Consider the following 21,108-nt stretch of genomic DNA (forward strand, 5'->3'; position numbering starts at 1 on the left):
CTCTCCAGGTCAGGACAGCACACAGATTTGACTCCCACACTAACGATCAGTACGTAAAAGGATTTGAAAAATATTTTAAATTGTTTTTTAAAGAATGGAATCTGCCAACTAATAAATGCAACACATACAGGGTAAGGGGTCATCAAGTCTATGGAAATAATTGTCTTCATCTCTATTTTCATCTCATGCTTATTAAACTGCTTTTAATGAAATATTTTCTACTTTGTTAAATCTGCTGTTAAATCTGCTTTGTTAAATCTGCTGCTTCAGCAAAATATTAATAATTGCAAAAGTCATGTCAACTATGCTATTTAGCCACAAATAATACCTGTTTTGCTTACAAGCACCACACTTCTGAAAACTCCCAAACTTACCTTTTATATTCCAAATAATAATTTCTATTTGTGACTTTTGACCTGTAAACACAATACAGGTGCTTTAATTTGTGCTCCTACAAGCCACACCCTTTGAGACGTGAGGCGAGGCACAGTGTGGTGAGGGTTCAGGTAGTGGAAGCAGTGTAAAAAAGCGGGTAAAACATAACAGAGACAAGACGGCGATTATTGTGGGGTGTAAGGGGTGACAAGAAGGTCCATGAATGGATGGATAGATGGATGGATGGACACCCAAAGCACCACTCACGGAGGCGTTCCCCGCACAGGCCCCAGAGCCGAGCGGGGCCTGAGGCGGTGGGCGAGCGCGGGGCGCCCCCTGCCGGCGGGAGCCGGCCCCGGGCGGCCACACACGGCAGGAGAGCTCTCCGTCCTCTCCCGGGATTGGAAAGAGCCGGCCCAGGAGAGCTCTCCGTCCTCTCCCGGGCATTGGAAAGAGCCGGCCCAGGAGAGCTCTCCGTCCTCTCCCGGGCATTGGAAAGAGCCGGCCCCGGGCGGCCACACACGGCAGGAGAGCTCTCCGTCCTCTCCCGGGTTTGGAAAGAGCCGGGCGCTCCTGCCTCTCGCTGCCTTTTGTGTTTTAAACAGCCTCATGTGCCGAGGAAATCTCCCACACGTCCCTCCCGCGCTGAGAAGAGAGCTGGAGTGCCCTGCAGTAAGCAGCGAGGCGCTTCCCGTGGCCAGTTTAGAGGGAATCCGCGCGGCTCCCTCGGTGCTGCTGCAGCTCTCCCTGAGCTCAGGCCGCCCTTCCCGCACTTGGGCCAACCTGACGTGACATTCCAGCCCAGCTCGGGGCGAACAGAGCAGCCAAGCATTTGCCAGGAGCAGCGGGATGCGCAGGAAGGCTGCCGGCCTTTCCCGAAGCGGGGCCTTGGGAGCACACGGGCCGAAGGCAAACATTAGCGAACACGTTTGGTATGCGTGTGCCGAATACATGCCGAGCTAGGGAGCGCTCCCTGCAGCACGGCCCGCACGCCCCAGGGTCGTTACCTGCTCCTGTGCGGCCGGGCAGAGCGGGGCCCGCCGCTGTCCGCAGCACGCAGCGGCACAGGAGCCTCACCGGGAGCTGATTTACCCGCGTCACTGCCGCTCTGTAGCGATCAGAAGGGCAGAAAACGCATTAGGGTAATTTTGAACTACTACATTTGTTTTTAATCAACCAGCAATTAAAGAGAAAATACCAGGCTTCCGTCATCAGTCCTGCAGAGGTGTGGCCAGAATGTCGTCGATAGGGGTACTGCTGTAAGAGGCAGTGTACGCGGCGGTTCCATAGTGTAGTGGTTATCACGTCTGCTTTACACGCAGAAGGTCCTGGGTTCGAGCCCCAGTGGAACCAGCGCCAAAGCATGACTCTTTTTTTTTTTTTTCTTGCCTAGCGCTGATTTTTTCCTAATTTCTTTTAACGCGGTGAGTTTCGGTTTAGCTGTTTCCTCCAAAAGATGGGGAACCTCGTAAGCAGTTAAAGAGGGCGCGGGCCCTGCGTGCGGCAGAGGCGGAGCAGTTTGCAGGGGAGCAGAAAGGCGCCTCAAGAGAAACCCTGTCACACGGGGTCACTTCCACAGGCTGCAGCCTGGGCAGGGAATGCCCGCCTGCCAGAGGAGCTTTCCCTGCCGGCGCGGAGAGGAACCCCCACAGCTGACCATGGTCCCTCAGAGGGGCACCCAGGGGACCGCAGGGAGCAGAGGCAGTGCGGGGAAGCAGCAGCAGCAGCCTGTGCCTGCTCCCAATCCGCGAGGAACAAAGGCAGTGCGGACTCTGCAGCCCCATGTGTCCCCAAGGCTTCTCACCGGGACACCCTGGGACACGGGTCCTTTCATCTCTCTGTTCGGAGAGGTGTTCGGGCCCTGGGAAAGGCCGGCGGTTTTCACAGCGCACATCTAGCAAGCACAGTTAACTCCATGCTTGTTTTCCCCTGTGCTGTGCCTGTCGTTTTTATTAACTGGGAAAGAAAGAGCCATCTCAACGTGCCTCGGAGCAATTTAATTTTAAAATTATAACATGTTGTCTCATTTTGCACGTGCGAGGCTTTAGAAAAGGGTAACCTCTGGGCATGGGTGCTGGCACTGCATCTGTCTGTGCGTGGGAGCCCTGTCGAGTGCTGGGGCTAAGACTTCTCTGCAGGAGGAGGAGAAGAGTCCCTGAGCTCCACTGACCTGGAATCAGCTCTTGAGTATCTTTCAAGGATCAGAGTGGGAGGGTGTGATTTACCTATCTTAAAGATTAAAGAGAAAAAATTGGCTTAACTTACTTTAATCAGAGACTTATTAAGAAACGTACCTTAATCATCGTCATATGGAGAAAACTATTAACCTTTGTTAGTGCTTGTTCTCACTAAACAAACACTCTGGGGTATGGGCAAGCTGCAGTTAGAGATTGCAGACCAGTGCAGGGATAACTGGGCCAGGTTGCAAGAGCTTTTTTCCCATAGTGAGACCTGGCATGCTAAAGTTGTGACATTAACACCATACTGATGCTAAGAGCCTGTGCATCCCACAACCTGAAAGTGCAGAAGTACTCAGGTCTGGCTTTTCTCTGCCTATTTGTTTAGCAGTGTGTGCACAGCCCACAGGAGGTGGAGCCAAAGCAATGTGGTCCCCCTCAGGGGTAAACTATTATCCACAGACTGGCTGCTTCCAGAATACAGGCTCAAAGCTGATGTAGGATATGTAAACCTTTGGTGTAGGTACATCCCATCTGACAGGAATGATGATTCCATGGTGCCTACCCTGCTGCTGGCAGCCACAGCACCCCTAAGTGCATGAGTTACAGGGCCTGGGCCTGGTGGTCAGCACTGGGTAATTATCTGCCTCATGTTTTCTTACATTTAGGAAAAAGTCTCCTTTTCAGAAGATGACTTAAGCTCACACTTCAGACTTGTAAAAGGAATGTTTTATTCTGAGAGCCTGTCTTGAGTGTGTGTAGACCACTGCAGCTCCATCCATTTGAAGGGGATCCAGCTCCTGACTCATGCTCTAAAAGCATCGACAGTCTTGCCCTCTCCACACATCAGTATCTGCTTCTGAGAGATGTCCGTGGTTCACACACACATGTATGTGTGCTTTGTACGTTCCCTTACTGTGCTAAAACAAAAGTGTGCCAGTCACACACTTTTTGCTGAGACACTGCTCGTCGTGTGCATCCCCAGACACATGGATCCGAGCGTGCTGCTCCGACTGAGCCGTCTGGCACTCTGGCTTGGGGAGAAACGTGCCACTGCTACGTGGAGTTCCACTTCTCTCTCACACAGGAGTGCTTTTGCCTCCTGGTTCCCCTCTGAGGTCACACACACGTGCTGCCAGTCAGACTAAAAGCATCTCCATGGTGCAGGGTGATCTCTATGTTTTTTCCCAAAATCTGGCAGAAAAAAACACACCAAGACTTCTGAGGGCTATGAAAACATTGCAAAATGTCTTAGGGCCAATGGGACATGAGCTACATGTCTATGTATGGACAAAAGAGTGAACCTGCCCAGACAATTCCTGTTTTACATAGCAGTTGGAATGTTACCAAACTGTCTTAATTTGGGCCATTTGTACTAGTCTCAGTTTTGTTTTGTAATCAGTGCTAGACTAATCTTTATCCTTTTTGAAACTGTATTTTTCTTTTTTATACAGGGCAAATGTAGCCATTTCTGGTGCTGTGTTATGTACTGGCCATTAAACTTTTTCTGCCTTCTGTACCTGAAAATACTTCTGTGCTTGCTAGGAATTAATCACATTATTCATTTGGTAATGCTTTTCTGCAGTGGCAGCATGGTTTTGCTGTTTATAGTTATTAAAATGATGGACTATCAACACCATTAGACATAGACTGTCTGAACTGCCATACTATTTATATAGAGACTTTAATTTAAATGCTCTTCTAATCTTCATGTGAAACAGTTTGGTTTTTTGAATGCTATAGACCATTTTTTAAAACAAAGGCTGCCTTTCCTTCTGTGTGGAGGGAGTTTTACAACTGGGCAGCCACCAGTCTGAAGAGTATCCCTTTGGACGGAATGTTCTTTGATAAGAGCTGTGCTGTTTCTGAACACGTTCCCTGAGCTACTGTGTATTTCTTACACAAAATCAAAATGTATTTGAAGGGTGGGGTTGACCATAAACCAAGCTGATTTAAAACTGCATGTGATGATGGGAGAGAATTTGGCTTGGCTTTTCTTTAAAACATGGTAGGTAATTTCTCTTTGTGTGAGTAGCTCTCCTTCCATGTGACCTGTCCTTATGAGACCATAAGGTGAGAGGCTGAAGCTCAGATCTGGTTTTCCAAGAGATATGTGGATGAAGGTATTTAGGGATTTTTAAGCTGGGATTTTCAAACCCACGAGATTTAGACACCAACTGCTCAGCAATGCAGAGATGGAATAGATATCTGAGTGTCTTCAGCAGCTCTGAAAATCTCTGTCTCTGTGGCAGCCCATTTTAGACTGAACAATATAAAGAGGATATGTGTAGAGCCTAAAGTGAGATGCTGCACTGCCTCAGATGCCCAGAGCTGCCCTTGTACCCTCAGTGAGCCTCATATTTCTTTAATTCCTGGCTGGACCTTCTGGTGGGTTCCCCTGCCCCAGGACAGGAACAGCATATGTGCATGAGGCCTCTGGCAAAAAAATTAGGAGCAGCCCTGTGCCCTTAGAAAAATTATCTCCTTCCTGGGGCCTGGGATGAGCTGTCCCAGGTCCACGAAGCAGAGTGGCCAAGGTGTGACAACCCCCTCTCCATGGAGGTGGGGTAAAGCGGGAAAAGTGTTGGGCTGAGGAGGTTAAACTCCTTCAGGCTGAGCAGAGCAGTGAGATCCTTGGTGGGAGACTCCTCCCGTCCATGTCACATACGCTGGTGAGTCTGGGGTGTGCTGATGCTGGAGGTGAGACTGCAGTGGGATGCTGTACCTGACATCAAATTTTACAGGGCATTCCAAATTTGTGGGTGTCCAAAGGCAAGTGAAATGAATCCTACCCAAGGGACTGTTTTTGAAAACCCAGCATCCTTCTTTGCACAGCATTTTAAAATGAATATAAACCAGAAGAGTAGAGACACGGCTGGCTTAACTCAACTTCAGCTTATGTGATCAAAGCAGTGCCTTAATCTATTCCCAGTGCATACAATCTGAGATCTCTTGCAACAAAGCAAGCTGCTTCTGAAGCAATTGCTTTCAAAAACCTCCATTAAAAATTCACTGCTAATTTCATATAATCAACAGAGATTGGAGGAACAGGTGCAAGATCCACTGGGATCACTAGCAGTCTATTTTTATCTTGAATCAATCATTCTAAAATCAAATCTTTGGTGTAGGCTGGTTGAGAGAATACTTAAGTAGAAAAGTAGCAAAGAGAGGTTTACATTTTTGGTTAGAGATTTTTGCAGCCTAGCAAGTAAACAACTGAAAAACACTATTTTGGTTTGATCTGCTAATTGCAGTTTTCAGCCCTGTGCAATTAGGTGACTGGAAGAGCAGTAAGGCCAGGGCAGATTTCTACACATGACTATTGCTAGGAAAGACATTGCTAGTGTAGAGGTAAATAATTGGGGTGGAAGATAATGAATACATGCTATATACAACATACAATATATACTATACATCTTCTATGAGCATTAGGCATCTGCATCTCTGTAGGGTGTGTATGTGGTTTATACATAGGTATATCCTGGTTTATTTGGACATATGTCTGCATGTACAATCAGATTCACACGCAGAGTGTCAGTACCTCAGTACTTGTTGCCTTTTAAAAACCATTACAGATGGCACAGCCTCTAGGATGGAGTTTGACAGTAACAAGTGTGTGGTTGGCTTGATGGTGCTTGATAAAATCATGGGAATGGAGGAGAGTAAGGTGCTTAGGCAACGCTTAAGTTAATCTCATGCCTTCCCATCAAGCCAAGCAGTGCACTGAGGAGCTGCTCACAACAGAGGAAGGAAAAGATGGAGTACAAGATGGGGCGCGTCCTGCTGTCTCTTCTTTTCTGGTACAAAGGTATGCACTTTGCCTCCTGAGAGGCACTTTCAAATATTCCTCTTTGTGTTTCCTGTTTCAGCCATGCTTTCTTCTGCCAGGGGCTGTGGGGTACAGAGCAAGCTCTTCTCTACATTCTCATGGAAACATAATAATTCGGGGAAAGGCAAAATGTGGAGGAGATGTGTAATTTATGTACATGAGTGAGCAGCATTCTTACAGCTCTATGAATATTCAGTAGTAAAACTCTGTTTCAAAAAAATAATTGCAGTGTAAAAAATTTGCCATATAATTTGTCAAAATATGAATTTGCAAAGAAAATTGTAGTGCAGCTGAGCCAGTGTGTAAATAATAATGCTGATTTGAAAAATGAGGTGCAGTATAACATGAAAGACTGGTCCTTCATTAATCAAAACTCTTGATTAATCAAAAACTGATCATTTTCTTAGCAGCAAGACATTGCTGATGAAGATTGCCCTTTTTTTAAGGCCTTTCAAGGTATTTTGGCCTGGAAAAGACTTCCAAAGATACTTTTAGAACAAAAAGCAATTCATAAGTCTAGAAAATGGGAAAGGTATTTATCAATTTTGAGGCTTCCTCATGTTCAACAAAAGTAGGTAAGCTAGAAGGAGACAGAAAATTTAGTGTGACAACTCCTTCCATTTTAATTCACCCAGTTGTGGAGAACAAGGAGATCATTTCCTGGTTCATATTTAAATTTCTGGCTTCATCAAAGCCAATGGCAAAGCTACTTTTTTCTTAAATGAGGCTGAGGGTTGCTCTTGGTAAGAGGTGGGCAGTGTCTACCGACATGAATGTGTGAATCAAGTATGATCTGTCAGGGTGAGGAACAGATTAATCAGACAGCCCAACTTTTCTCATGTGGGTGTTGAATTCCCAGTGCTTTGGTATGTCTTTTTTCTCTCTTTCTGTGTTTCTGTTGAATGTTTTACTCTACCAAATTTCATGGGTAGGAAAAGAAGTGCTCCTCAACTAGCCATACCTTAATTTCATCTTGTTATGTTTGGCCGTACCCAGCTCTGCCTAATTAATAGGTCTTTCTGCTAATCTCCCAGCAAATATTTGTACATTCTCCTCATACCTTATCTTCCTCTCCTTTGTTTCACTTGGGAAGGCTACTGGTGCCTGAGCGCCTAGGAAGAGTGATTTTTTACAGACTCCAGCATTTTTTTCCTTATGGGTGGCATAACTGCAATTAGTCCTTGGAATAAGTTCATATACCTTGCTCTGAATTCCAGACACAGCTTGCTTTTAATAGACACCCACACATCAGGATATTTTTGGAGAGCCTGCAGTGAAAAATAAGTTGCAAGATCACTTTCCAGGCATCACTCCTTTGGTATTTAATTTATTTTCTTAATTTATTGTATTTTTAAATTTACTGGTTTTCCCTGCTTCGCGGTCTAAGTGTCCTGTCGTGGGTACAAAGGGCAGCCCCGGTGCCCCTCACACTCTGCCTGTCCCCTCTCCGCTGGGTCAGCGCTCGCAGCTACGTGCGCTGATGCCACCGTAAGCTGCTTAGCTGATTTTCCCTGGCAGAGCGAGGGGCTTAGAGGAGCCTCGGCTGGCCTTGTGGCCTTGTGCTGGCTGGGGACAGGGCAGGGCAGGGCAGGGCAGCATATGGTGCAGCAGGAGGGCTCCTGCGGCAGCTGCGCATTTCTCTTTTTTCACCTCTGGTTTTTGCAGCTTCACTGAAAAAAACCAAAAAAAGCCCCCAAAAACAACAACGACAACAACAACAACAACACACCACCACAAAAAAAAAAACCCAACAAAAACAAAAACAAAACAAAAAACCCAATAAAACAGTGCAGCAGGAGGGCTCCTGCGGCAGCTGCGCATTTCTCTTTTTTCACCTCTGGTTTTTGCAGCTTCACTGAAAAAAACCAAAAAAAGCCCCCAAAAACAACAACGACAACAACAACAACAACAACAACACCACCACAAAAAAACAAAAACAAAAACAAAAACAAAAACAAAAACAAAACAAAAAACCCAATAAAACAAAGCACACACACACAAAAAACCCCTTAAAACAAGAATCTTCCCCACCTGCCCCCCCCCCCGCCCCCCCCCCCAAAAAAAAAAAAAATTAAGGGCTCAAACATGCTTTTTGCATCACAGTAAATAACATTTTTAGTACAGCTGCCCTTTGGCGTAATCAATTTGTGTAATGAAATTACTATGCAGGCGATGTTCGGCGTAGTTTCAAGCAGGAAGGAATAAACATGTCAATAAGGTCAGAAAATGCTGAACATTTCTAAGGAGCGCTTTGGGGAAAAAAGATAATTAATTATATATTTCTTAAGAAAAAAGGGAGGAAAGGTGGATTATTTTAAAAATTAATTTAGGTTTTTTCAAATATCGTCACAACATAAAATTTGGTGGAAACATTATGGAAAAAGGGAAATTAATATAAATTTTAAATAGGTGCAATTGTGATTACTTAAATATGTTTTTTTTTATTGCCTTCAAACAAATACCAGTAAATAGTAAATGAACCACAATAAAAATTAATGAAAAGGAAAACCTGATGAAAATCATTCAGATAAAGAAAATGTGTCGGTGCTGCTGGGGCCGCAGTGTCACCTGCAGGAGAACAGGCTGAGCATTCCGCCCGGCGGCTTCAGGGCTGCAGTCCCTGGGTGGGCACCGTGCCGTGCCCAGGCCAGCCTGGCTGGGCTGTCTTTGGGTGGGCACAGACCTGCGGGTGTCCCGGAGGTCCCTGCCTGCTGGCACAACCCCCGATTTTTAGAGATGAAAATGCCCTTTGCACAACACCGGCTCCCGTGGAGCCTGCCGAGCGTGGCCATGGAAAAAGGCCCGGGGGAAAATCGACAAAAGCCATCAGGAAGGGTTGGGCAGGGGGGCTGTGCCTGCCAAGGGGACCTGGGGACCGGCCACAGGGCCCTGGCACCGCTGCCTCTGGCACAGGGCAAGGAGAGATGGGGAGAGCACCACCAGAGTGGCAGCTTCCCGAAATCCACCTTCTTACAGAGGCTGGCGCAACCTGATGTGAGTCACCTCAGCTGCCTGGCACGATTTTCGGGGCTGGCAGGTAAAAATAGCCGAAGTTAATAATACAGCGAGGTACAAACGAGCACCCAATGGGCACAGAGGCGCTGCAATGCTTTTTTCAGTGTTTTGACCCTCTATTGCTTACAGGCTGTTACCTAACTCTGCTTCCTGATGCTGGCTGATGCGGTGCTCAGGGAAAAGAGGGACTTTCAGAAAGCATGATAAAACCAGTGCTACCCATTCCAGCCATGTCTTTAATTTTTGTGACTTTTTGGGGCTATTCTGGAGCTCCAGCCCTTATTTTTCTGCGGGGGTTAAGATATTTTTCTTTCCTCTACCCCATAACCCACAGGTGCAGAAGGGAAAAGGTGACTGTGTGTGCAAAAGGAGCCACTGTGCCCAGAAAGCACTGCTGCATCATGGGGGCATTGCTCTCCTCTGGGAGGAGAGAAAATAACTTTACCTCTCTGAGCACCATTAAACTGAGGCGTTGCTTACAGAGATGAGACAAAAAATCAACTATTTTCCAGCTGAAACTTCTAGGACACCTATATAATAAAGTAAATAAATAAAGAGATTAATATTTTCCACATACTTTTCCTGTAATAAGTTTGTGTGAACTTATTCCAGTAAATTGAGTGACTGACATTTATTCTGTGTTATATTTTATTTCCTTTTTTCATATTTATCATGTACTGTCTCATGCTTGTATACCTGTCTTTAATTCCTACACTAAAAGATGACTTGCTTTTTGACTTTATGGTCAGGATAGTGAATATGATTCCTCAGAGTTACTGTATTGAACACAGCCCTTGGCAGTGTTACTTCTGCCCACACTTATCTTCCTTTCTTTCTCTTGTTTAACCACATTCCTAATGATTACAATTTTTCTGAGAAGCACAGTTACCTGTTCCTGTCATTGAAATGCCAGCAGCTGGGTTTCCTTGCTATTGATTTCCCATTTTGCCAAATTAGCCCTAAGCTGTGGCTGCTGCTTTATCCAACTTCCACCTCAGGAAACCCCATCCTGGCACCCCAGGGCTACCTCTGCCAGCTCTTTTGTCTCTGCCCCAAACCTGGACCAGTTCCTGGAGTACCACTGCCCTTCATCCTGCTGAGCAGCAGGTGCCAAGTGGAGACATCTCAGGACCTGGGCTCCAGCCCAGCCTCACCAGCACAGGTTCCCTGGCACAAAATCATGCCCTGGATCTTGTCCCAAGCCCTGGTCCCTAAATCCCGTGCTATGGGACAGCATTTGTGCATGGCAGTGCTCTGGACACACAGCACTGCAGGGTGGGATGAAGGGACAGGAAATGCACATGCCTTATCTCTCTGCCTTCCACAAACACAGATAATAATTTATTTCACTGAACTCATGGTTTGCTGAAGGTCCTGGGGGGCAGTAAATAGAGCTCTTTCCTTTTTAATGTTTTGGGGTTTTTGTCAGTCCTGTGCTTTTAAAACAACAGCCCCTGGCAGCTGTGCAGGCCTTATGACTCTCCCTTGAATTGCAGCAATTGGTTCTGTCTGACCTACAATTACCAATTATCTTTGTAACCTTCCTTGAAGGCAAACACGCTTGCTATAAAAGCATACTGCCCATCACATTTTTAGACTATTGGCAGCCAGCTTTCCTCTTCATTTCCTTTGTAGGACAGGGCCTGTCACAGCTGCAAACACACCAATATATCAATTACTATGTTTTGTGGCCAGCTGCAGGCACAAGGGCATCTTTCATTTGCTTTCCTCTCCCATGGCCAGGGGTTATCAGGCTGCACTGCCCAGGCAGGGCATTTGGCCATCCACTGCTACGCTCACCCCACACCAAGCCTGCTGCTCCCCTGTACCGTGGTTGGGTGGCTGAGCCCCTTTGGGAGTGAGCCCTTAGCAGTTCACCTCTCCAAGCTGAAAAAGAGGAAGCTGAACTCCTGTTTGAGGGGTTTAAATCAGCAAGTTATGCAGTGAGGAGTGGAGGAGGCTTGGACAGCCACAGGGGCAGCATGCCAGCACCTGTGCCTTGGCACTGCCTTTGCACTGCTGTGTGCTGTGGGACTGACCCAATAAAACATTGCATTTTAAAAAGGGCCTTCCCGCTTGAAATTCACACCCTTGCTTGATTTTCAGTGGTGTCCCCTAGCAGATGAGGCTAAAACCCCTCAAAGCCACTCTCGCAGCTCAGGAGCAGGCACCACTGGCTGAGTGCAGCCACCCACAAAATGCTGGGTCACCTGGGCAGGAGGATTTATTCTGGGTGCTTGAATTGTTGCTACCATACACCCACCCACCCACCTGCAATCTATTCCTTTTTTGCCTGTTGTTTCACTCACCCTGTTGAGTTTCCAGCTGCATGTGTCAATGGCAGATTCAATTTTGATCTTGGCTCTCAAAATGGAGGGACTCAGGAGGCCTGTTGAAGGGCTCAGCATGGTCACAAAGCAATATCCTACTACATCCTGGTAACTCATATCCCCCTTCCCCACCCCAGGCATGCAGTGCTTAAGAACACGCCTCACCACATTGCAGTCATGGAACATAACTTCCTTAGGTTAATGGCTGGACTCCATGATCCAGAAGAAGCCTTTTCCAACCCCTTTTCCAGACTAAAGTGCATTAAACCACCGTAAGAGAAAACAAAACCAAAACCAAACCAAACCAAACCAAACAAAAAAAAAAAAAAAAAAAAAACCCCCAAAAACAAAAAAAAAAAAAAAAAAAAAACCAAAAAAAAAAAAACCAAAAAACCCACAAAAGTTTTTTTCTGCAAAAATAAATCTTCTTAAAGATGAAAATCAAGTAGTTTAGCAGATGGAAGGAGCCAAGCCTGTAGCCCTGAAAGCCAGGAATTGCTGGGCAATGGGAACACACAGCAGGCTGTGATGGCTGGGAAGCCACCCCAGATGTCAGGGTAAGGAAGCCCTTGCAGCTGGTGCTCCTGGAGCAGGGCACCTGTCCTGCTTGGGAAGGACACCACTCTGTGGGCCAGGGGGGCAGGAGAGACACCTGCCAGCCTGGATCTCCTGCTCCAGGTACCAATGCCTCTCCTGCACTGGCATCAAACAGCACAGGGCAGGCAGTAGAGGCAGGCACTGCATTACTTTTATTGGCAAATATGTCCAGTTTTGGTAAGTGATAAAATCCTGGTTTCTCTTGTATTGACAGACAGCATTAACTTAAATCACCTTCACACAGGTTTAAGTCAGACCTCTTTGCCCCATGTGTCACAGCACAGGGCTGGCTCTGAGTTTGCCCTCTGCCTTGGTTTTCTGATTGCTCAGTGGATCCCAGGGTTGGCTTGGTAACATTGGTGCTGGGACAGGTGTAGTGCACTGCTGTGTGGGGTCCCCAGCCTGTGCTTTCCAAGATGTCTGGAGATGTCCAAGCGTGTTTTCCTCCTGAGCATGCTGGGCTCTGGGTGATCCCTGCCTCCCTCTTCAGCCTGACTAGAAGTCACAACTTTTTATTGTAGACTGGCATTCACTTCTTCTGCCAGGGCCAGTGCTGTGGGTTAATGTGGTAAGTTCCTGATGCCAGAAATGCTACTCTGGGACACTGAAGCACAGGACACCATCTCTGTGTTAGAGAAAGGAATCTTTAAAAATTTATCATTTTGCTTTTGAAGGTCTTTCTTTTAGACTCTTGATACATTTAGACTCATTTTCACACCCAAGGAGCAGTTGCATTTCAGTAATAAACAGAGCTTTGTATATAGTTTATATTTCAGCTGATTATAATTGCTCTGTGTTTGTGAGTCTTTTGAGATGAAACTTGGTAAAGTCATGTAGAATGTAAATTCCCAGCATTAGCTGCAGCTTCCTAGGCTCAGCAAAGTGACAGTGTATGAATGAATAAATCATAACTAGATTTCAGTGAATAATTCAGAGTCTAATTCATTTGGTGAAAAAAAATAGTCTTTTCGTATTCACAGTACTTCTGGAGATGGCAGGTTTCTCACAGCTACTGCATGCAAGCTTTTACCTGCTCAACCACTTTTTCCTTACTAGCTTGTAGATTCCCTACATCTCTGAAAACCTGATATTTGACATTTGACTTGTGTTGATGAGTTATCAGCAGTCATGGGATTATTGTTTTAAATTTTTTTTTTCATAGCTCTTTGAGAAATATTCCACCAGTCTAAAAGCTGTTAACATACTCTACTTTGGACTTCACTGTGAAGCAAGAAGAGCCTTTTCAGTAAGGAAAAAGCCTCATAAAAAAGCCATTGCTCAGTAAGAGGCAGGAGATAAAACAGGTCAGGTGTTGCAAAAATAGCAGTCTCTTCCTCCACAGCCACAATTACTGGTTTTCCCTAAGAAAGGAAAAAAGGTATAGTCTTGTCTGTAAAACAGATTAGGAAGGCTTATTTACATTTCTTTTTTCTCCATCACATCCAGAGGGAATGATCTCAGACCAAGCACCTTGTGAGATACCCTGTGTCCTCCAAAGATGTTTGGGATCTGCAGTGGCACCAGGCTAGGATTTGACCCTTCAAGCTCATCAGCTTAAACATTTAAAGGGGAAAATGTGACAGGAAAAGTGTGGAGCAGAAAGACAGAAAAATGCATATGAGCAAAACTAGCTGTAAAACCGAGTCCAGCATGTGTTTGCCTCAGGTGTATCTGATCAGGAAGAAGAGATGCCAAAGGCATCTGAAGGAAAACCCTATGGAGCAGAGACTGAGAGGTCCAGCATGTGTTTGCCTCAGGGTGATTCAGGTGTATCTGATCAGGAAGAGGAGATGCCAAAGGCATCTGAAGGAAAACCCTATGGAGGAGTGGCACAGACATGAGCACACGCAGTGCCCTGCTCCTGCCCATGTTCTCTTGCCTGCTCCTGGCAATCAGCTTGGGAAAATGTGGTAGATTAATCAGTCCTTCCTCTATTTATTTGTCTCTATCTCAGGAGTAAATGCTGATTGTATTTCCTGATGTTTGCTTACAGCATCTTTGTTTCTGATATTTCTCTCTCTGTCTCTCTCTTCTTCCCTCCATGCCCACTCCCCAGCTGTGATGGCCCTCTCCCCAGGAGAGGTAAGTCTCTCTGGATAGTTCAGCTGCCAGGTAAATGCTGGGGGTCTGACACTGCCCAGCCCTGGTGCTTTGGGACAGAAGGAGGGTTGGCACCTGGGCCTTCAAGCTCAGGCACATGCTCTGACCTCTGAAGCCAAGGGAATCCAAGTCGTTCTGTGCTGCACGTTGAGCTGGCAACAGGAAAGGGTCTCAGACAAGGTGCAGCAGTCCAGACAGGCACAAGCATTTGTCTAAGGTTCAGAATTCAGATTTGGCCTCGTGACACTATTGTTGATGACTATGTAGATTAATTATTTTTTTTTACCTTTCCTTTAGGATGAGAGACTGGAGCTGTGGCACAGCAAGGCTTGCAAATGCGATTGCCAGGGAGGCCCTAACTCGGTGTGGTCCAGCGGGACTAATGGCTTAGAGTGCATGCCAGGTACAGAGGGACCCTTCAGCTGTGTTTGTCTGGTGCCCTTCAGCAGCTTCCCCTTTGCTCCTGGCATTGCAGAGCTGGCACATTCCAAATCCAGCTGCTGATGGGGTTGGTGGAGCTGAACCACTGTGAGGTGAAGGGATGACCCTGCACCATCAGGCAGAGGCAGCCCCCATGCCTGGGCCTTGGGAGGTCACCTGGGCTGGCCCATGCTGACCAGTGACACTGGGCATTTGTCTTTCTTCCTCTGGAGCCCTTGGTGCTGGTGCTTCCCCAGACTGGCTGGGGCAGCTACTGCCATGTGTAGGATTTGCTGTAGGAAACCTTTTGTACCATGTAGGCTCGTTCTCCCTTGCTGCAGCTTAGCCTGTGAAATCTTCTAGACTCTCCAGGGACCAAGAAAAACAGTTTATTCCTTCTTTGCAGCATGTTTTTAAAGAAGGGAAGGGAAGGGAAGGGAAGGGAAGGGAAGGGAAGGGAAGGGAAGGGAAGGGAAGGGAAGGGAAGGGAAGGGAAGGGAAGGGAAGGGAAGGGAAGGGAAGGGAAGGGAAGGGAAGGGAAGGGAAGGGAAGGGAAGGGAAGGGGGCAGGTTTTGTTGATCTGTTCATGGCCAAGGAACATGTGGGCAAGGAGCTGAGCTGGGTTTCCTGGCCAGGCCAGGTGTGAGGGGGTGTTTCTCACATTAGCATTATGTAGCTGAGTAGTGAAAGTATTTCCCTTGCTTTTCTGAATAAGGAATGTTTCCACTGTAACTTCCAGCTGTTGCTGTCCACAGAGAGGGGCTTTGCATTCCCCTTGCCCAGCCCAGCCAGGGTGGTGTGGCCTGGCACTCCCTGCTGCCCAGGGACAGTTTGCAGAGCAGCCATGCAGAGCTGCCTCTGGCACGGCCAAAGGGAGCAGCCAGCCTCACAAACACTGCATGGCTTTTCTCTGGCTTGGCAGTAACTGTGCTCAATGGTTCAGCTGCTTTGGCTGGGCAGGCACCAGGCATCTGTTTTGGCAGGTCCCTGTGCATGGCACAAATGGACTCACCAGAAGGTGACCTGCTAATTGCATTACGGTTGTGTGGTCTGTGGATTAGTGTTGCTAAAAGTAAAGTTGGGTGGTGTTCGAGATAAGCCTGACGAGTTGTAAACACACGGGCCACCCTCTTGCACAAAGGGAGCAAGGCTTTTAACGTGGTGGAAAAGCATGATGTTTCCATGCCTGGAGGAAGGTGGGACAGTGGCTATATGTTTTCATGGGGAAAAACATGTTAATGAGGTTCCAACTGAGCAAGATATGTTAATGAGCTATTGATGCGTGCAATATTGACCTAGTAGAGCTTGCTAATGAGACATCGACTGCATGCTGCAGTGCTGGGATGTTGCACTGGGGAGGCCACAGTCGTGCTGGGCTCTGGGCACCCACTGCTGCTCCCCACATGTTAATTTGTTGTGACACGAGGCACCATGGTGGTTGTTCAGATATGGATAAGGCAAGGAAACCTCTCACCCACAAGTGAACTGCACAGAGCTTTGCTTGCTCCTTTTTTTGCTGAGACCCCTGAAACAGACTATGCTAAACTGGAGAAAGGGACAGAACTACCTCTGGGGACTCCAGAGGCTCCATAGGCTGCAAAATCAGAAAATGCTGCCCATGATATAGATGTTTGCCTAGGCAATCCCTATATGACACTTGAGTGCCTTCATTTTATGTATCTTGATACCCAATAATAACCTGATCACATTAAAAAAAAAGATGATAACAAAAAAAACCCCTGCAGCTAGGTCCAGGGAGCATGCAGGTGCTCAGCCTCACTGAAGTCTTGCCTTCCAGAGCACTGTGTGGTGACCCACCACAGCAAGTTTTAATGAGGAGTAGTTCTTTCTCCAGTAGTTTTGCAGTCAGTGGTAGTCATGTTGAATTTCTCACTATTGCAGAAGACAGTTGTGGGGGCAGGATTGTTACCCTGAAGATCTGCAGTCAAAAACTGAGATGGAAATCCCTGAGCCAGGGATGATCCCTCAGCAGGGCTGAGCATGACACCTCACTGGCACCAGAGCACCTGCAAGTTTTCCACAAGGCAAGGCCACCTCCAGATGCAAAGAAATGCAGATCTGAGGGTGCTTGTGGAAGGATGACCTGAGCTGGCTCAGCAATTTTGCCATGCAAGTAGAGCTGTAAATCAAGACAGTCATTGGAGGGCCAGAAGGAGGCAAAGCCCAGCAAGAAAATAAGTGCCCAGCATTACACAAGGCAAAAATATGACAGCCTGGAGGCTGGATCCAGGTTGATGCAACCAGTCAGGCTCTTCTTCCACATGCTTACAAGAGGGAGATTCAGATTGCAACATGTGAATAAAACCTTTCCCCCAAAATGTTGCAGTCAGAACAAGTTTAGTAAGTTTGGGAGAGAAAGAAGAGTTAGAAGTTAACACAAGTGAAGGTTAGAAATGAAGACCCTGTGGCCCCAGGGCAGGTTCTGGTCTGGGATAAGAGCATTCCCAGCATTCTAATGAGGGAGAAGAGAGAGCAATGAAACCCCAGGAAGTGTTCACAATATGTGTGCAAACACACCTAGAAAACAGAGCCACTTTTGTCCCTGAAGTGTTTTTCCCCTTGTTCTGCAGAGTGTCCCTACCACAAGCCCCTGGGCTTTGAGTCTGGTGCCGTCACCCCAGACCAGATCAGCTGCTCCAACCCTGAGCAGTACACGGGCTGGTACTCCTCCTGGACAGCCAACAAGGCCCGCCTCAACGGCCAAGGCTTCGGGTGAGTTCAAAAATGCCCCCTGAGGGGTCCTGGGGCTGTGGGTGTGGGGCTGGGGAGCCCTGGCTGTGTGGAGCAGGAGGGTCTGCCTGGGGGAGCACGGTGGAGGACAGAGCGGGGCTGGTGGTGTCCCCCCAGGTGTGCGTGGCTCTCCAAGTACCAGGACACTGCACAGTGGCTGCAGATCGACCTGAAGGAGGTGAAGGTGATTTCGGGGATCCTCACACAAGGGCGCTGTGACGCTGACGAGTGGATGACCAAGTACAGCGTGCAGTACCGCACCGACGAAAACCTCAACTGGGTGTACTACAAGGACCAGACCGGCAACAACCGGGTCAGTGACATTTGCTCTTTGGCCACTGGTGGAAGGGTGGCATGCTTGGTGACAACAGGTCCCAGACAAAGGTGCATCAAAAGGGGGATCCCGTGGGAGCAGCAGGGTGGGTCTTGGTGCTTACTCTGCATCAGGGAGCAGCACAGAGGGGCCGTTCCCCCTGAGGTGAGAGTGTGTCATGGTGACCAGTGCAGAAGGACAAAAAACATTATTTGTGTTTTCTAATGGTCATACTGGAGTCCAGATTAAGCTCAGAGGCATTAACTGGCATTGCAGAGGAGGCAGCAACTCCATGATAAAACCCCTTTCTCAGCTGTGGCCACACAGCCCCAGCCATGCTTTGGCACTGCACAGGGATTTCTTTTACTGCCATGTCCAGGGATAGTGTGTGATCGTGGTGCAGAAAAACCCCTCAGACAAAATCTGCAACTAGTTAAGTCATAACCCACCAAACCATTGTCATGCTGTACTTCTTACTGGTTGACTTGAAACAAGAAATTGTACTGGGGAGATATTACAGAGTTGCCTCTGATGCCTGTGCAGTCCAGCTGGGTTGGGGGATGCCACAGCTGCTGCCTCCCAGCTATTCTCAATGCCCATCCATGGGAATGGCCCTGTCCTAGCATAGGAGGCTCTGCTGGCTTTGCTGAAGTTCCTGGAGCCCTGGGGCTGGCAGCAAAAAAACAGGTCATGGCAGCAGATGTGACATCCAGGCCAAGGAATGGGGAAAGGGCCCTCATATTTTTTTTTTTCATCTATAATGGCTTGTGTAGGAGCCTGGCTCATGAACTTCAAAGAGCCAAAGTCAATCATGCTCATTTCAAACAAGCAGTGCCTTGGTACAGGAAGGCAAATGAGAAAGAATGGGGTGAGATTTTCTGGCCTAACTATAAAAAGTGCAGGACTGATAGGGGGAAATGGCCTGCTAAGAAAACTGAATCGGTGTGACAAAAATTGCCTAAATCTGGCTATTTTTAAAGTCTTTTGTTCTGAGGGTGGAGGGAAAGGAGCCTCCTCCTCCCCTGCTCTGCACAGGCACCCCAAAGTCATGGGACAGGATTTTCAGCCCCATAACCACCCACCCACCCCTCCCTCGACAGGTTTTCTATGGCAACTCCGACCGCTCGTCCTCGGTGCAGAACCTGCTGCGGCCGCCCATCGTGGCGCGCTTCATCCGCCTGATCCCGCTGGGCTGGCACGTGCGCATCGCCATCCGCATGGAGCTCCTCGAGTGCCTGGGCAAGTGCGGCTGAGCGCTGTGCCCGGAGGGCTCGTGGGTGTCTGCCTGCCCCGCCGCCTCTCCCGCGGCCTGCGAGGGAAGGGCTGTCTTGAATAAAATGTTACTTCACACCACGCCTGGTGATGCAGCTGAGGGGGCTGTGGACACGCACTGGGGAAGAGGAAGGTTCGGGGCCATGGCTTGGATCCTCTGAGGTGTGGTGCTTTGGGCCCTGGGTGTCAGCTTGGGGAAATGATCATCACAATGTGCTGAGGACACTGGAACACGTGCAGATGAGGCCCACAGGCAGGGCTTGGATTCTCTTCAGGATGTATGCTGTATGCCAGGACAGACATCTCACCCTCATCCCCGATATGGCGCTGGGGCCTCACCTGGCCTGTCCCTGGTACAAGGGCCCCACCTGAATATCACACTCTCAAATCACCTCATGTTTACCTGTATCAGGAACGCTCTGGCCTGAGCTGCTGTGCCTGCTTTTGGGACAGACATCAGTGCTTTGAGCACCAGGTGGACAAACCCTCTCTCTGATCTCTCTGTTTTTGCACTGGCACATCTTGGGGACCCCAGCACTTTGCTCCCTGTGGGTGTTTGGGCACAGATACAGGGACTCGCTCTTCTTAACTTTGATCTCCATGGCCCAATCTCCAGTGGGTGTTTAGCACCCAAGGAATTTGGGGCATGTGGATAATGAACCCATCTTCCTGAGGTGACAGCCCAGTTACTGAGGTCCCTGTCCCTGCCTCAGCCCAACACAGCCTAGGTGGGACCTGCAGCCCCCACAGCTCACATGAGGGAGGGTTTGGTTTGCTTTCCCACACACCTGCAGCTCAAACCTGGCAGGCACCAGAGGCCTTTTCCCTATTTTCCAACAATCTGTGCATCCATCCCAAAGACCCACAGCAACAGAACCTGAATTGTCTCAGGGAAGAGAGGAGAGGCATGAAGACAGTGGCACTGAGGCAGCCTGTCTGCCTCTCTTGTCCTCTCCTTATCCCTGTGGGCAGAGAGGTGAATGCTCAGTGTACACGGCAGGAGCACAGATATGACTAAAAACAAATGAGATGTGACCAAAAACTTGAGAAAAGCTTTTGGATGGCTATGCAATTAATCACATTCATTTGTGAGAGCAGATATTTCTGCCTTGTTTTATTCCTGTATGTAGAGATAAATAATAGGTCTCAAGGAAATAAGCTCTTCTGGCAAGTCTGAAAGCTGCTCCACTAACCAACAGTATCAAGGTACCAAGTCTACAGAGATGTAAAAAAAAGACCAATTCCCATCTGAGATAATTGCTACACAGCAGCACTCTCTTGCTTCCCTCCCACCTCCTCATCCATGGATGGGATTTTTGCCTATCCACAAATTGGTCTAGGGACACATTTTCTTAGTAAGAAATCCCTGTGTGGTTCCCTTAATGCTGATCAGTCAAGTCTAACTCTGCTGAGAGGATCCACTGAGCTCGAGGCACTTCCTCAGCAGCCAGGTTGTGGGACCAGCACGGTATTGGAGCCTCCCTGGAGGCACTGCACATCCAGCACCAGGGAGACAAGGGCTGCCCAGCAGCCATCACAGCTCTTGTCTTGCTAACACCAACACTGAAAGCTGAAGCATTTCCAGGCTTGGGATGCAGTTGCAAACATGTTAACACACAGCTCTGCCTGCCCTAAAAGCAGCACAGGCAGCTCTGCTCCATGTCCTGATGGATGGTAGTGGGGGAAGGAGCCCTGGGGCTGATGTTTTCCTGCATGACTGAGGAGTGGAGGGGTAGCTGTGAGGGGCAGATGGATGAACTGGGCACAAGCTGGTGAATATTTGTACCATCCCAAAGCTTGACTGTAGCTAGTAAAGCCTTGTCTGTGACTGGCCTCTGACAAGCTCCTATGCACAGTCCAAGGTTTTCCAGTTGTCTGGTTTTGGAAATGCACCCAATGGCAAAGGCCAGAAGCTCCTGTGAGGTTTGG

At 48.0% G+C, this 21,108-nt stretch overlaps 2 protein-coding genes and 1 non-coding gene across 3 annotated transcripts in view; 2 read left to right on the forward strand and 1 right to left on the reverse strand.

Moving 5' to 3' along the window:
• PPEF1 (protein phosphatase with EF-hand domain 1) overlaps window positions 1–1,474 on the reverse strand; it is a 42,015-nt gene extending 40,541 nt beyond the window's left edge. Inside the window, exon 1 of the mRNA XM_039714176.1 lies at window positions 1,383–1,474. The gene's annotated coding sequence lies outside the window, so the exon portion shown is untranslated. The remainder of the gene's footprint in view (window positions 1–1,382) is intronic.
• A 181-nt stretch (window positions 1,475–1,655) lies between these two features.
• Window positions 1,656–1,728, forward strand: TRNAV-UAC. Its single transcript has one exon. It is a non-coding gene; the product is annotated as a tRNA-Val (tRNA).
• A 4,555-nt stretch (window positions 1,729–6,283) lies between these two features.
• RS1 (retinoschisin 1) lies at window positions 6,284–19,211 on the forward strand. Its single transcript, XM_039714401.1, has 6 exons — window positions 6,284–6,360; window positions 14,380–14,405; window positions 14,721–14,826; window positions 17,435–17,576; window positions 17,712–17,907; window positions 19,008–19,211. Exons 1-6 carry the CDS (start codon window positions 6,309–6,311, stop codon window positions 19,158–19,160), a joined length of 675 nt encoding a protein of 224 aa, XP_039570335.1. The 5' UTR covers window positions 6,284–6,308; the 3' UTR covers window positions 19,161–19,211.
• Window positions 19,212–21,108: the final 1,897 nt, after the last annotated feature.

The sequence above is a fragment of the Passer montanus genome, unplaced genomic scaffold (assembly GCF_014805655.1).
Source record: "Passer montanus isolate IOZ18808 unplaced genomic scaffold, ASM1480565v1 scaffold3, whole genome shotgun sequence".
NCBI classification, from domain to species: Eukaryota; Metazoa; Chordata; class Aves; order Passeriformes; family Passeridae; genus Passer; species Passer montanus.

What these genes read in the sequence shown, in the direction of transcription:
- RS1 (XM_039714401.1), top strand. Translation starts at nt 6,309, where the DNA reads ATGGAGTACAAGATGGGGCGCGTCCTGCTGTCTCTTCTTTTCTGGTAC. An exon ending in TGGCCCTCTCCCCAGGAGAG is followed by an intron (nt 14,406 to 14,720) that starts GTAAGTCTCTCT and finishes CCTTTCCTTTAG; the next exon opens with GATGAGAGACTGGAGCTGTG. An exon ending in CTCAACGGCCAAGGCTTCGG is followed by an intron (nt 17,577 to 17,711) that starts GTGAGTTCAAAA and finishes GTGTCCCCCCAG; the next exon opens with GTGTGCGTGGCTCTCCAAGT.